Genomic DNA, 15,682 nt, shown 5'->3' on the forward strand with positions numbered 1-15,682 from the left:
GGGTTTGTAGGATAACTGAAAAACGTCAGTATGTGTGCATGGAAAGCCTCTGCTGCGGTGCAGTGAAACGCAGGCGGGTTTTCAGGGTGACCGTCGCAAGGGTGGGGCTTTACAGTTCTCGGAACGCGCGGGACACCCGTCAACAGCCACGAGGCTGGCTTTGCGTGCTTTACGTCAGTGCGTCGTGCAGCGCCTCGTAATGGCCGCGCTTTTGGGGCTCGTGAAACTGTGCGTGACTAGCAGATCCCTTCAAGTGTCTGTGTTTCCCACGATACTTCCCATTGCGTTCCCTGCTGTTTTCAGAGTTGTTTCAGCCAAAAGAAAAAAAAAAAAACCGCCCTCGTCCTGCAACGTTTCCTCAGCTGCAGATACTGCACCCAAGGCCAGGCAGATCGGCACGAATCCGGACTCCCCGAAACGGGCAACAGCACGAGGCGCGGCCCTGGCTCTCCCGGCTTTGTCTCTGCTCCACGCACGTGTGACAGACGCCGGGGAAATGGAGCCCCCGAGTGGGGGACAGTTGAGGGGCCCTCGTCATGTGCTGCGCGCTGCTGCACCCGGGCCTAGCGCCTGGCGGGCTTCGTGACCGCTGGGAACATGACAGCTCCCTCCGTGTCGACGAGGGTGCGGCGGCAGCTCTGGATACCCGGCTGCCCGGCCCACGCACGTCCCTGACAATGCCCTGGCGGTGTCCGAAGCCGCCATTCACCGCTAGTGCCCCGCACGTGATGTTCCCTGTAGCCACGTAATAAACACGGCGACAACGCTGCGCCGCCTCCGAGTGCAAAGGCTCCTGTGTGCGCGACCCGCTCAATGCTGGAACGTGTGTGTTTGCAAAACCACGGCTGCTCTGGCAGGAATGACGCTGACCGTGGCGTTGCCAACACGACCCATCCCGCGCTGATGCCCGGGCTCCCCGCGCGCCCTGACTCCCGCGTCACTCCCGGGCCCGCAGTACTGAGGGGGCCCACAGCGTCCGCGAGAGCAGGATGGGGGAGGGCGGCCGGAAATGCGCGCGGCCCGGCAGGAAACGGAGTCAGGCGCGCGCAGGCGTAGTGGCGGCTGCCGGCGCCGCGGCCTCGTCTCGCGGTCAGGTGGGTGAGCGCGGCCGGCGAGGCGGGGGAGGGCGGGCCGGGCCGGGGCGCGGGACGCGGGGCTCTCCCTGCGGTTCCACGGCCCCGGCGGGGCGAGTTGCCAGCGGCGCGCGTAAGTGTGTGGCCCGTTTTGCTGCCCGGGCCTGAGGAAGGCGGTTCCGGGGTGGCGGGGCCGACGTTGAGGGGCGCCCCTGTCTGAGAGGAGGGCGGGGCTGGAGCTGCTCCGACCGCCCCCGAGGGAACGCGCGCCCCGCCCCGGATCCCGCCGCTGCCCCACACCGGGCACTGGGCCGCCATCCTTAGGGATGGAAGAGGGAAACTGAGGCACGAGGCCAGGACCGCAGCCTCCCGGCCTGTCACTGTAGCGTTAAGGGCCGGAGTCATCTGCGCAGCAGGCTCGCGTCGGCCCCGCCAGGCCCTCAGCTTCCCCCAGAGGCGGGGACGACGCCGGGCCGGCCCCACACACAGCGGCTCGGGCGGGGCTCCCCGGGGCTCCCCAGGCTCCAGCGCGGTTCCGGGCTTGGGGACACAGCACCGCCGCGGCCTCCCAGCTGCTCCCCTCCCGTTTCCCCCAGAGCAGGGGCAGCCGTTCCTGCCGAGGCCGGGCGTGGACCCTGCGCTGTGCGCCTCCGGAGACCCGCCGAGACTCTCGGCCTCCTCGCGCGTGACCTCCACTCGCACGCAGCCTCCACCTCGCGCCCGGCCCCAACTGGTGCTGCGCCCGGCCTCTACTCATGCCCGGCCTCTACTCGCACATCTGGCCTCTAGTTGGGCTCAGCCTCTACCCCCGCACCAGGCCTCTACTCATGCCCGGCCTCTACTCGCACATCTGGCCTCTAGTTGGGCCCGGCCTCTACCCCCGCACCTGGCCTCTACTCATGCCCGGCCTCTACGCGCACATCTGGCCTCTAGTTGGGCTCAGCCTCTACTCCCGCACCAGGCCTCTACTCATGCCCGGCCTCTGCCCCCGCACCTGGCCTCTAGTTGGGCCCGGCCTCTACTCCCGCACCTGGCCTCTAGTTGGGCCCGGCCTCTACTCCCGCACCTGGCCTCTAGTTGGGCCCAGCCTCTACTCCCGCACCTGGCCTCTAGTTGGGCCCGGCCTCTACTCCCGCACCTGGCCTCTAGTTGGGCCCGGCCTCTACTCCCGCACCTGGCCTCTAGTTGGGCCCGGCCTCTACTCCCGCACCTGGCCTCTAGTTGGGCCCGGCCTCTACCCCCGCACCAGGACTCTACGCGCACATCTGGCCTCTAGTGGGGCCCAGCCTCTACCCCCGCACCAGGCCTCTACTCATGCCCGGCGTCTACACCCGCACCTGGCCTCTACTGGGGCCCAGCCTCTACTCCCGCACCTGGCCTCTAGTTGGGCCCGGCCTCTACCCCCGCACCAGGACTCTACGCGCACATCTGGCCTCTAGTTGGGCTCAGCCTCTACCCCCGCACCAGGCCTCTACTCATGCCCGGCGTCTACACCCGCACCTGGCCTCTAGTGGGGCCCAGCCTCTACTCCCGCACCTGGCCTCTAGTTGGGCCCGGCCTCTACTCCCGCACCTGGCCTCTAGTTGGGCCCGGCCTCTACTCCCGCACCTGGCCTCTAGTTGGGCCCGGCCTCTACTCCCGCACCTGGCCTCTAGTTGGGCCCGGCCTCTACTCCCGCACCTGGCCTCTAGTTGGGCCCGGCCTCTACTCCCGCACCTGGCCTCTAGTTGGGCCCAGCCTCTACTCCCGCACCTGGCCTCTAGTTGGGCCCGGCCTCTACTCCCGCACCTGGCCTCTAGTTGGGCCCGGCCTCTACTCCCGCACCTGGCCTCTAGTTGGGCCCGGCCTCTACCCCCGCACCAGGACTCTACGCGCACATCTGGCCTCTAGTTGGGCCCGGCCTCTACCCCCGCACCTGGCCTCTAGTGGGGCCCGGCCTCTACCCCCGCACCTGGCCTCTAGTGGGGCCCAGCCTCTACTCCCGCACCTGGCCTCTAGTTGGGCCCGGCCTCTACCCCCGCACCAGGCCTCTACTCATGCCCGGCCTCTACGCGCACATCTGGCCTCTAGTTGGGCTCAGCCTCTACTCCCGCACCAGGCCTCTACTCATGCCCGGCCTCTGCCCCCGCACCTGGCCTCTAGTTGGGCCCGGCCTCTACTCCTGCACCTGGCCTCTAGTTGGGCCCGGCCTCTACCCCCGCACCTGGCCTCTAGTTGGGCCCGACCTCTAGTTGGGCCCAGCCTCTACTCCCGCACCAGGCCTCTACTCATGCCCGGCCTCTACCGCACACCTGGCCTCTAGTTGGGCCCAGTCTCTACCCCCCGCACCAGGCCTCTACTCATGCCCGGCCTCTACCGCACACCTGGCCTCTAGTTGGGCCCAGCCTCTACCCCCCGCACCAGGCCTCTACTCATGCCCGGCCTCTACCGCACACCTGGCCTCTAGTTGGGCCCAGCCTCTACTCCCGCACCAGGCCTCTACTCATGCCCGGCCTCTACCGCACACCTGGCCTCTAGTTGGGCCCAGCCTCTACTCCCGCACCAGGCCTCTACTCATGCCCGGCCTCTACCGCACACCTGGCCTCTAGTTGGGCTCAGCCTCTACCCCCCGCACCAGGCCTCTACTCATGCCCGGCCTCTACCGCACACCTGGCCTCTAGTTGGGCCCAGCCTCTACCCCCGCACCTGGCCTCTAGTTGGGCCCAGCCTCTACTCCCGCACCAGGCCTCTACTCATGCCCGGCCTCTACCGCACACCTGGCCTCTAGTTGGGCCCAGCCTCTACCCCCGCACCTGGCCTCTAGTTGGGCCCAGTTTCTACCCCCGCACCCGGCCTCTATCGGGCCCAGCCTCTAACCCCGCACCTGGCCTCTACCTGCGCGCCCAGGCTCCTGAAGTCCGCGCCACAGCCTCTGCCTCTGCCAGGATTGCCCACGCTGCGCTGGAGTCAGCGGGCACGGGTCCTTGTCTGAGCAGGCTTCGTGTCTGTGCGGCCGGCACTGCATTCCTGAGGCTGGGTGATGTCAGACAGCCGTAGGGGCCCGACTCTGCAGTCTGGTCCAACATGGGGCCTTAGCGTGCGCTGCGCTCCAACATGGCGCATTGGGAGCCGCTTCCTTGGACTGCAGGAAGAGGCCAAGGGGCGGGGCTCGCGTGTTTATGATGACGTCAACCCCACCAGGTCACCGGAAGAAGCCAGCCTCCTGTAGGACTGTCAGAAAACCCATACCCGGGACTGGTACGGTGGCTCGTAGCTGTAATCCCAGCGGCGGGAGAGGATTGCTCGAGCCCAGGAAGGAGGTGGAGGCTGCAGTGAGCCTGATTGCGCCACGGCACTCCAGCGTGGATGACAGTGAGACCTTGTCTCTAAAAAATTAACAACCAAACCCAGGCCGGGCGCGGTGGCTCACGCCTGTAATCCCAGCACTTTGGGAGGCTGAGGCGGGTGGATCACGAGGTCAAGAGATCGAGACCATCCTGGTCAACATGGTGAAACCCCGTCCCTACTAAAAATACAAAAAATTAGCTGGGCATGGTGGCGCATGCCTGTAATCCCAGCTACTCGGGAGGCTGAGGCAGGAGAATTGCCTGAACCCAGGAGGCGGAGGTTGCGGTGAGCCGAGATCGTGCCATTGCACTCCAGCCTGGGTAACAAGAGCGAAACTCCGTCTCAAAAACAAACAAAAAAAAAACAACCTACATTCAGTCTTTGGACTTGCTACGACTAGCTTTATACCTTTGTCTCCTAGGTTAAAGTGCAGTGATGCAATCACAGCTCGCTAAAGCTTCAAACTCATGGGCTCAAGTGATCCTCCCACCTCAGCCTGTTGAGCAGCAGGGACCACAGTCGTGCGACACCATGCCGGTATTGTCTACTCCTTTATTGGCTCCTCTGTCTCATTTCTTATTTCAAGAGCCAAATTATTGGCAATGGGTATGATGCCTTAGATCCTAAGATCCTCCCCCATCAGCAGGGCGCCCATTCAGGCCCTATGGAAAAACCCAAAACCCCAGACCAAAGAGAACTCTATCCGGCCCAGCCTGGCTGGCATTCACAAGGTACCCCACCAGCAGGCTGTGCTAGGGTTGGCCTGGCTGAAGACACTCGTGTGATGTTTCAGGAGCAAGTGACCTTTGAGGACGTGGTGGTGGACTTCACCCAGGAGGAGTGGGGGCAGCTGGAGCCTGCCCAGAGGACCTTGTATTATGATGTAATTCTGGGCACCTTCAGACTTCTGGTTGCTGTGGGTAAGGCCGCACCCGTGTCCTTGATGGTCTGCTCCTAATACGGATTCTGACTCTACTAGGTTAAATATGGGTATAGGATTGTGCTTTAAAAGCAAATGTCTGGGCGTGTGTCTTGACCTTTAAGAACCTGACTATTGGGGTGGCTGCGGTGGCTCATGCCTATAATCCCAGCACTTTGGGAGGCTAAGGCGGGTAGATCACAAGGTCAAGAGACTGAGACCATCCTAGCCAACATGGTGAAACCCCATCTCTACTTAAAATACAAAAATTAGCTGGGCATGGTGGTGCGCACCTGTACTCCCAGCTACTTGGGAGGCTGAGGCAGGAGAATCATATGAACCCAGGAGGCAGAGGTTGCAGTGAGCCGAGATTGCGCCATTGCACTCCAGCTTGGCGATAGAGCAAGAATCCGTCTCAAAAAAAAAAAAAAAAGAACATGACTGTTTTAATGTTGCAAATATCAATTAGGACTAATATTAGCAAGTCACAGACTCAACCTGAAATCACCAGAAGCAGAGAAACATGAGGTGAGGGAAACATTCTGGGTCACAACACAACAGAATCCCAGGGTGGACCAGAGTCCTCTGTAGAGCTGTCAGGAGCCCCTCCCTCTTCCATACTTCCCACTGCACTTCTGCCTTAGTCTGTTAGGGCTGCTGAAATACCTTAGACTGGGCGATTTATAAACAGCAGATATTTGTTGCTCACAGTTCTAGAGGCTGGAAAGCCTAAGATCAAGGTATCAACAAATTCAGTGTTTGGTGAGGGCCTGCTCCTCACTGACGGCACTTTCTTCCCATGTCCTGGCATGTCATAAGGGGCAAGGGAGCTCCCTCAAGCTTCTTTTATAAGGGCACCCTCATGAATTAATCACTTCCCCAAGGCCCTATCGCAACACTGTCACATTGGGTATTCGGTTCCAGCACTAGAACCTTTTTTAAGAAATGCTCTTGTTCGTGGCTTGTTGCACACTCAACCTCCTGGTTCAAGTAAACCTCCCATTTCAGTCTCTCAAGTAGCTGGGACTACAGGTGCATACCACCACACCCAGCTAATTGTTAAAATTTCTGTAGAGATGGGGACTTGCTGTGTTGCCCAGGCTGCCCTCAAACTCTAAAGTGATCCTCCCACCTCAGCCTCCCAAAGTGCTGGGATTATAGGCATAAGCCACTATACATAGCCTGAATTTAGGGGGACACCAATATTCAGACTGTAACAATCTCTGGCTTTATTTCCAGATAGGCTTCTCTGGAGGTGACAAGGCACCTGCCAGGCTGCCTTTCCTGGGTCCAAGACCAGCAGAAAAGACAAGGTCTATGGCCCAGGCATCATCAAGTCCCCTGAGTTGTCTTGGTTTGGCTGCCAGGTCTTCACAATGATCATTATTGCCGGTGGGCAGGGGAAGAAGCTGAGTTCTGATTGGCCAGGCCTGGGTCACATGTCCACCCCGGAACCAGGGGTAGGGTCAGGGACAGAGAGTAGGGAGAGTAGGGAATGGAGTCCCTGAGGAACATCTACAATTGTTGGTATGACAGCTGAAGTCACTAAGGGGCCCCCAGCCATTTGGGACCTGGAATGGGCTGAGGGTCAGGAAGGGTCCTGGGATGCAAATGCTCACTCTGGGGTCTCTTCCTGAGCAGGACATTGGTTACCAAAGCTGAACATCATCTCCCTGCTGGAGCAAGAGGCAGAGCTGCGGGCAGTGGACCCTGGCGTTCCCCAAGGTGTGTACCAAGGTGAGATGGGAGCCCTTCAGGGCTGAGAGAGGCCTGTCCATGCTTGCTTCCTGGTTTCTCTCTCTGCAGCTGCTAATTCTTCACAGGAAATTTACTGCTTGGTCTTAGTGAAGATTTATCAAGCACTCATTTTGCTGTGAGTGACACCAAGGCTTTATCGTCACTGAATTTACATTCTTGGTGAGGGGGTTGGGAAGACAAGCAATAAATCAGTAAAATAATAAAACGAGTTGGATGATTACAGATTGTGCTGCATGCTGAGAAAATGAAAATCAGTGGTGAGGTGGAGACTGGGATGGGGGCGAGGAGACTTTAGCAGAGCGATGAGGGATAGCCTCTCTAAGTAGGTGAAATGTGAGTTGAAGCAGTCTGAGAGAACAGTAGTATTTCAGGCAGAGGAAACAGCAGGTGCAAAGCCTGAAGTGATGCATCAGTCAGCTCTTGTGTAGAAAAAGCACTCTGGCCGGGTGCACTCTGGCCGGGTGCGGTGGCTCACGCCTCTAATCCCAGCACTTTGGGAGGCTGAGGCGGGCGGATCACGAGGTCAAGAGATCGAGACCATCCTGGTCAACAAGGTGAAACCCCGTCTACTAAAAATACAAAAATTAGCTGGGCATGGTGGTGCGCCCCTGTAATCCGAGCTACTCAGGAGGCTGAGGCAGGAGAATTGCCTGAACCCAGAAGGCGGAGGTTGTGGTGAGCCGAGATTGTGCCATTGCACTCTAGTCTGGGTAACAACATCGAAACTCTATCTCAAAAAAAAAAGCACTCTGACCTCAGTGGCTTAAATAAAAAATTGTTTACAATTCATGTGTCTGTGGGTCAGTGGATCCAGGCTGGGTTCTGCCATGCGACTGTAGGGTGATTGGTAGGTAGCCCACTGACAGGTGGGAAGTGGGGCCAGAGTCCAGGAGGGATGGCCAGTGTGGGTGAGGGTCACAATAAGGTCCCTCCACATCAACAACAGCCTTTACCCAGTGTATTAGTTTCCTGTTACTCTTCCTGCAACAAGTTACGATTGACCCTTGAACCTGGGTTTGAACTGTGTGGGTCCATTTATACATGGATTTTCTTCTGCCTCAGCCACCCCTGAGACAGCAAGACCAACCCCTCCTATTCTTTCTCAACCTACTCACTGTGAAGAGAATGAGGATGAAGATCTTTATGGTGATCTACTTCCATTTAATGCACAGTAAATACATTTTCTCTTCCTTATGATTTTTTAAAATAGCATTTTCTTTTCTCTAGCTTACTTTAACAATAGATTGTATAATACGTATATAAAATATGTGTTAACTAAGGGCTGGGAGCAGTGGCTCCCACCTGTAACCCCAGGACTTTGGGAGGCCGAGGTGGGAGAATTGCTTGAGCCCAGGATCATTTGATCAAGGCCCCTGAGTTGTTTCATGCAGATAATTTGAGGTTGGGAGTTCAAGACCAGTCTGGCCAACATGGTGAAACCCTGTCTCTACAAAAAAATACAAAAAAAGAAAATTAACTGGGCATGGTGGTATGTGCACCTGTAGTCCCAACTACTTGGGAGGCTGAGGCAGGAGAATTGCTTGAACTCAGGAGGCGGAGGTTGCAATGAGCCAAGATCATGCCACTGTGCTCCAGCCTGGGTGACAGAGTGAGACCACGTCTCAAAAAAATAAAAATAAAAAGTGTTAACTATTTTATCAGTATAGTCAACAGTAAGCTTTTAGTAGGTAAGTTTTTAGGGAATTAAAAGTTATACACAGGGGCCGGGCACGGTGGCTCACACTTATAATCCCAGCACTTTGGGAGGCCGAGGCGGGTGGATCACAAGGTCAAGAGATCGAGACCATCCTGGTCAACATAGTGAAACCCCGTCTCTACTAAAAATACAAAAATTAGCTGGGCATGGTGGCGCGTGCCTGTAATCCCAGCTACTCGGGAGGCTGAGGCAGGAGAATTGCCTGAACCCAGAAGGCAGAGGTTGTGCTGAGCCGAGATGGCGCCATTGCACTCCAGCCTGGGTAACAAGAGTGAAACTCTGTCTCAAAAAAAAAAAAACAAACACAGATTTTCTTTTTTAGGTGCCAGGCTGGAGTGCAGTGGCGCAATCTTGGCTCACTGCAATCTCCGCCTCCTGGGTTCAAGCAGTTCTCCTGCCTCAGCCTCCTGCATAGCTGAGACTACAGGCACATGCCACCAGGCCCAGCTGATTTTTGTATTTTTTAGTAGAGACAGGGTTTCACCATGTTGTCCAGGATAGTCTCAATCTCCTGATCTCATGACCCGCCATCCTCGACCTCCCAAAGTGCTGGGATTACAGGCTTGAGCCACCACGCCCGGCCCACAGATTTTCCACTGCACTGGAGTCAGTGCCCCTAGTCCCCTCATTTTTCAAGGTCAACAGTACTACAAACTTCGTAGCATAAAGCAAAGTGAATTAATTATCTTAAAGTTCTGGAGATCAGAAGTCCAAAATAGGTCTTGCTGGGATATAATAAAGATGTCAGCAGGGCACTATTCTTTCTGGAGGCTTTGGGGAAGGGAAGAATCCATTTTTTTCTTTCTCTCCAGTTTTTTTTTTTTGAGACGGAGTTTCGCTCTTGTTACCCAGGCTGGAGTGCAATGGCGCCATCTCGGCTCACCGCAACCTCCACCTCTCCTGGGTTCAGGCAATTCTCCTGCCTCAGCCTCCTGAGTAGCTGGGATTACAGGCACGCACCACTGTGCCCAGCTAATTTTTGTATTTTTAGTAGAGACGGGGTTTCACCATGTTGACCAGGATGGTCTCGATCTCTTGACCTTGTGATCCACCCGCCTCGGCCTCCCAAAGTGCTGGGATTACAGGCGTGAGCCACCGCGCCCGGCCCCTTTCTCTCCTTTTTTGTTTTTGTAGAGATAGGTTTTTGATTTCTTGCCCAGGCTGGAGTGCGGTGGTATGATTGTGGCTCACAGCAGCCTTGATCTTCTGGGTCCAAGTAATACTCCTGCCTCAGCCTCCTGAGTAGCTGAGACTACAGGCATGTGTCACTATGCCCAGCTAATTTTTTCTTTATGTTTTATAAAAACAAGGTCTCGCCATTTTGCCCAGGCATGTCTAAAACTCCTGGGCTCAAGCAATCCTCCTGCCTCAGCTGCCCAAAGTGTTGAGATTATAGGCATGAGGCCCTGTGCCTGGCTAGTAATCCATTTCTTTGCATTTTCCAGCTTCTAGAGGCACCCACATTCCTTGGCTATGGCCTTGTCCATCTTCACAGTCAGTAAGGGCTGGTCAAGTCTCACATCATATTCACTCTGACTCGGACCCTTCTGCCTCTTTTCCACATTTAAGGACCCTTATAATTACACAGGCCCACCCAGATAATCCAGTATAATTTCTCTATCTTAATGTCAGCCAATATTAGCAACCTTAATTCCTCCCTCCCATGTAATTGGAAACATACAGGTTCTAGGGTTAGGATGTGGGCATCTGGGGAGGCCACTATTCTGCCACTCATTCCTAGCTTAACTTTTTTTTCTTTTTTAATGGAATTTTTCCCTGAAGCATAACAATATGGGGAAGGTGCCCATATCACACCTCTAGGCCACTGCTGTGTCAGGGTAGGGGCAGCATGTACCTAGATCATGGCTGTGCAGAGAGGCCTGGGTACCAGGGCAAAAAGGGAGTCCTGCCAGGAAGGAGGAGGAGGAGGAGGGAGTGCATTTGTTCATTCAGTTAGCATGTATATTGAGTTCTTGCTGTGGGCTATAGATAGTGGTGAGCAAGGTGGACAGAAACCCCTATCCTCAGGGGGTTCACAGTGAAACAGACAAAATAAGCAGATCAGAGCACTCAGATACACCATGGGTTATCTATCCATCCTTGTAGTGATGCATGTTGCAGCTCTTTGGGTTTGTGGGGAGCTGATAGGTTCCTTTACATCTTGAATGAGGTGGCACAACCAGCATATGCTGCCAGGAAGAAGCTGGGTGTCAGCAGACTTTCCCCACACAGCTCATTTTTCTCCATTGCCGCCTGGCATTGTGGAGGCCACTGTAACTGGGGCCTGGCTGCCACACTGCTCCTTCCATGTCCAGTGCATCTCTGAGTGCTTTCTCTTGGGCATCCCCTCTGCACCCTCCTCTGTGCTTCCCTCACAGACTCCATCCATACTCCTCATCCCAACTGTTTTTTCCTCCCTCTCTTCTTCCTTTCCTCTTTCTTATTCTGCTTTTCTCTCTCTCCCTTCCTTTCCTGGTTTGCAAAACTGTATTTTTAAATGGTCAAAGCCACTTGTACCTTGAACTTTTCAAAATCATTAGCTTTATCCTTCGTCTTCCCATCTCACCACAAACTCTTTTGCCCTGGAACAGAGATTAAGGAACATTTTCAGTTTTTGCTTCTTTCAGACCTGGAATCTAGACCCAAAGTCAAACCGTCAGTTCTAAAGCAAGGCATCTCTGAAGAAATATCCAACAGTGTCATCTTGGTAGAAAGATTCCTGTGGGCTGGTCTGTGGTACTGCAGGGGTGAGGACACTGAGGGCCACTGGAATGGAGTTGTGAAAGCCTAGAGAGCCTGGCAGTGCCGGCAGCCTTCACGCCTGTGAAGACACCTGTTCAGCAGCAGTGGTAGAGGAATGGGTTTGGAGAAAACTTAAGTCTGAACTCTGATCTCCCACATCAACCAATGACTCCTGAAAGACAAGGCCCCCACACATGGGGAACACGTGGAAAAAGGGAGAAGCCAGACCTAAATGTTCTACAGAAAACCTATGTAAAAGAGAAACCCTACAAATGTCAGGAATGTGGAAAGGCCTTTAGTCACAGCTCAGCCCTTATTGAACACCACCGGATGCACACAGGAGAGAGACCTTATGAATGTCCGGAATGCGGAAAAGGCTTCCGAAACAGCTCGGCACTTACTAAACACCAGAGAATCCATACTGGGGAGAAACCCTATAAATGCACTCAGTGTGGGAGGACCTTCAACCAAATTGCCCCACTTATCCAGCACCAGAGAACTCACACAGGGGAGAAGCCCTATGAGTGCAGCGAATGTGGGAAATCATTCAGTTTTAGGTCCTCCTTCAGTCAACATGAGCGAACTCACACAGGTGAGAAGCCCTACGAGTGCAGCGAGTGCGGGAAAGCCTTCCGGCAAAGCATCCACCTCACCCAGCATGTGCGAATCCACACTGGGGAGAAACCTTATCAGTGCAGTGAGTGTGGCAAGGCCTTCAGCCACAGCTCATCCTTGACAAAACACCAGCGAATCCACACAGGGGAGAAGCCCTACGAGTGCCATGAGTGTGGAAAAGCCTTCACCCAGATCACACCACTGATTCAGCACCAGAGGACCCACACGGGAGAAAAGCCCTATGAATGCAGTGAGTGTGGGAAAGCCTTCAGCCAGAGCACACTCCTGACGGAGCATCGGAGGATTCACACAGGAGAGAAGCCCTACGGATGCAATGAGTGTGGGAAAACTTTCAGCCACAGCTCGTCACTCAGCCAGCACGAAAGGACACACACAGGAGAGAAGCCCTATGAGTGCAGTCAGTGTGGGAAGGCCTTCCGGCAGAGCACACACCTCACTCAGCACTTGCGAATCCACACAGGAGAGAAGCCCTACGAATGCAACGACTGTGGCAAGGCATTCAGCCACAGCTCGTCCCTAACCAAACATCAGCGAATCCACACTGGGGAGAAGCCCTACGAATGCAATGAGTGTGGCAAAGCCTTCAGCCAGCTTGCTCCCCTCATTCAGCATCAAAGGATCCACACAGGAGAGAAACCTTACGAATGTAACCAATGTGGCAGAGCCTTCAGCCAGAGTTCCCTGCTCATTGAACACCAGAGGACTCACACCAAGGAAAAGCCCTATGGCTGCAACGAGTGTGGGAAATCCTTCAGCCACAGCTCTTCACTCAGCCAGCACGAAAGGACTCACACTGGGGAAAAGCCCTATGAGTGTCACGATTGTGGGAAGTCCTTTAGGCAGAGCACCCATCTCACTCAGCACCGGAGGATCCACACAGGAGAGAAGCCGTATGCCTGCAGGGAATGTGGAAAGGCCTTTACACACAGCTCCTCCCTTACCAAGCACCAGAGAACTCACACTGAGTAAACCCAACTTCACATGTGCTGGGGACATAAGAAGACCTGAAGCCATAGCTCACATCCCTTTCTAGATTTGACCCAATCATACACATGAGAAATGTATACTCATACACAAGTCTTTTTTTTTTTTTTTGAGATGGGCTTTCAGTCTTGTTCCCCAGGCTGGAGTGCAATGGCGTGACCTTGGCTCACCACAACCTCCGCCTCCAGGGTTCGAGCAATTCTCCTGCCTCAGCCTCCCAAGTAGCTGAGATTACAGGCATGCACCACCACACCCAGCTAATTTTGTATTCTTTGAGATGGTGTTTCTCCATGTTGGTCAGGCTAGTCTCGAACTCCCAACTTCAGATGATCTGCCTGCCTTGACCTCCCAAAGCGTTGGGATTACAGGCATGAGCCACCATGCCTGGCCCATACACAAGCGCTTTCACACAGCACAGCCCTCAAACACTCTCACAGAGTTCACACTGATGAAAAATGACTGTGGGACCACCAAGCTCTAGGTCATGCATCCCTGCATCCAAAGTATAGGGAAACATGTAGATAATCAACACTCAGGACCTTCAGCCTTGAAAAGCCATTAGTGCTACATTATAGAACCTATAAAAAAGGAAATGGAACAAATGCAGTGGATCCAGGGTTGGCTTTTGTCCAAGGATTCACCGTAGTCTAAACCAGAGAAGTTCAAACTGGGGAGAACCCCAACAAATGCCTTTCATATACAAGAACCAAATAAAGTCAGAATTCGCCATTATTGCACATTACATTGTTCAGAGGAAAGTGCTTATGAATGGTGCAGGTTGACTCTCATAGTCCCAAATGACAGTATGGCAGAGTGCTCTAGAAATGAGAGTGGTATCTTTATGGAATCACTATGGATACTGACTGTCTCAGTAAAAAGCTGTATGATTTGATCAGGGTATGTGGAAGCCAGTCACAGGTTTGAATTCCATATGAGAAAGCATCAGTGTACTATAAACAGGTTTTTAGTTATCCCTGCATTATTTCTGCAATAAATCTTCATATGCAATGAGATCGAAAAGCTTTGTATGGGAAGACTCAAAATGGAAAGCTGCTTCCATAGAGTCTCACTAATTCTGAGATGGCTTTTACTGCTCTGTTCTCCCTCCACATTTCTCTGCAGAACTTGCATTAGAAACACAGATGTTTGTTTTTTTACAAAAAGGAAGAATTTTCCTTTGTTAAACCATCATCTTAGAAGCAATAGCAAATTCATGTTAGAAACATGTTTTGTACAATTCATCTTTGGGAAATGTTCAAGTTAATCCTTTTGAACTGTGTTTTCATTGATTCTGCATCCTGCTGTTTAGTAAGGTTTTGTTTTCATACAATTTAACATTTTGTTGAACCCTGAGTCCACAAATAGTCATTCTGACAACTATAACCTTTAAATGGTGACTTGCTGCCCTCATTAGAAATTACATTGGCTGTTTTTGGCTATCAGCTGTGGTTACATCCATCAATTTGATTTTTTAAATCCCAATGCTGGGATATACATTTCTAGTTACTTAAAATTTCTCTCTTGGGGAAACCATGTTGCAGATAGTCTTCCAATACTGCATCTCAATATGATTGTGGAGTGCCTCTTGGATTAATGCCTTTGTCATTTAAAAGCCACTGAAGAGTCAGGCATGGCTGCACCTGCCTCTAGTCCCAGCTGCTTGGGAGGTTGAAGTGGGAGGATCACTTGAACACAGGAATTCTGGGCTGTAGTGTGCTATGCTCATCAGTGTCCACGCTAAGTTCGGCATCAATATGACCTCCTTGGAGCAGATGACCACCAGCTTGCCTAAGGAGGGTGAACCAGAGCAGGTCAAAACTCCCATGCTGGTTGGGCTCACACCTGTAATCCCAGTACTTTAGGAGGTCAAGGCATGCAGATCATCTGAGGTCAGGAGTTCGAGACCAGCCTGGCCAACGTGGTGAAACCCCATCTCTACTAAAAATACAACATTAGCTGGGCACGGTGGTGCATGCCTTTAATCTCAGCTACTTGGGAAGCTGAGGCAGGAGAATCACTTGAACCCAAGAGGCAGAGGTTGCAGTGAGCCTAGAGTGTGCCAGTGTACTCCAGCCTGGGTGACGAGTGAAACTCCATCTCAAAACAAAACAAAACGTAACACTCCCATGCCGATCAGTAGTGGGATTGTGCCTGTGAATAGCCACTGTGCTCCATCCTGGGTAACACAGTGAGACACCATCTCTTTAAAAAAAGCCACTGGAGAAAGCCAGGGTACACAGTACGTAGCAACACTGTCCCATTGAAACAATGCACGTCACATAAATTAATATTCTGGTAGCCCCATTGAAAAAGCAAGAAGAGGCCAGGTGCAGTGGCTTACACCTATAATCCCAGCACTTTGGGAGGCCAAAGCGGGTGGATCAGTTGAGACCAGTCTGGCCAACATGGTGAAACCATCTCTCTGCTAAAAATACAAACATTATCCAGGTGCAATGGTGTGCACCTGTAATCCCAGCTACTTGGGAGGCTGAGGCATGAGAATTCCTCGAGCCTGGGAGGCAGAGG

The 15,682-nt window shown here is 53.7% G+C and overlaps 1 protein-coding gene across 1 annotated transcript; it reads left to right on the forward strand.

Moving 5' to 3' along the window:
- The first annotated feature begins 773 nt into the window (after window positions 1–773).
- ZNF135 (zinc finger protein 135) lies at window positions 774–13,244 on the forward strand. Its single transcript, XM_035286247.3, is given in 5 exon segments — window positions 774–1,094; window positions 5,194–5,320; window positions 6,961–7,056; window positions 11,422–11,562; window positions 11,565–13,244. Coding segments are annotated over 5 exon segments (2,046 nt in total). The 5' UTR covers window positions 774–989; the 3' UTR covers window positions 13,142–13,244.
- Window positions 13,245–15,682: the final 2,438 nt, after the last annotated feature.

This window comes from Callithrix jacchus, chromosome 22 (genome assembly GCF_049354715.1).
Source record: "Callithrix jacchus isolate 240 chromosome 22, calJac240_pri, whole genome shotgun sequence".
Classification (NCBI taxonomy): Eukaryota; Metazoa; Chordata; class Mammalia; order Primates; family Cebidae; genus Callithrix; species Callithrix jacchus.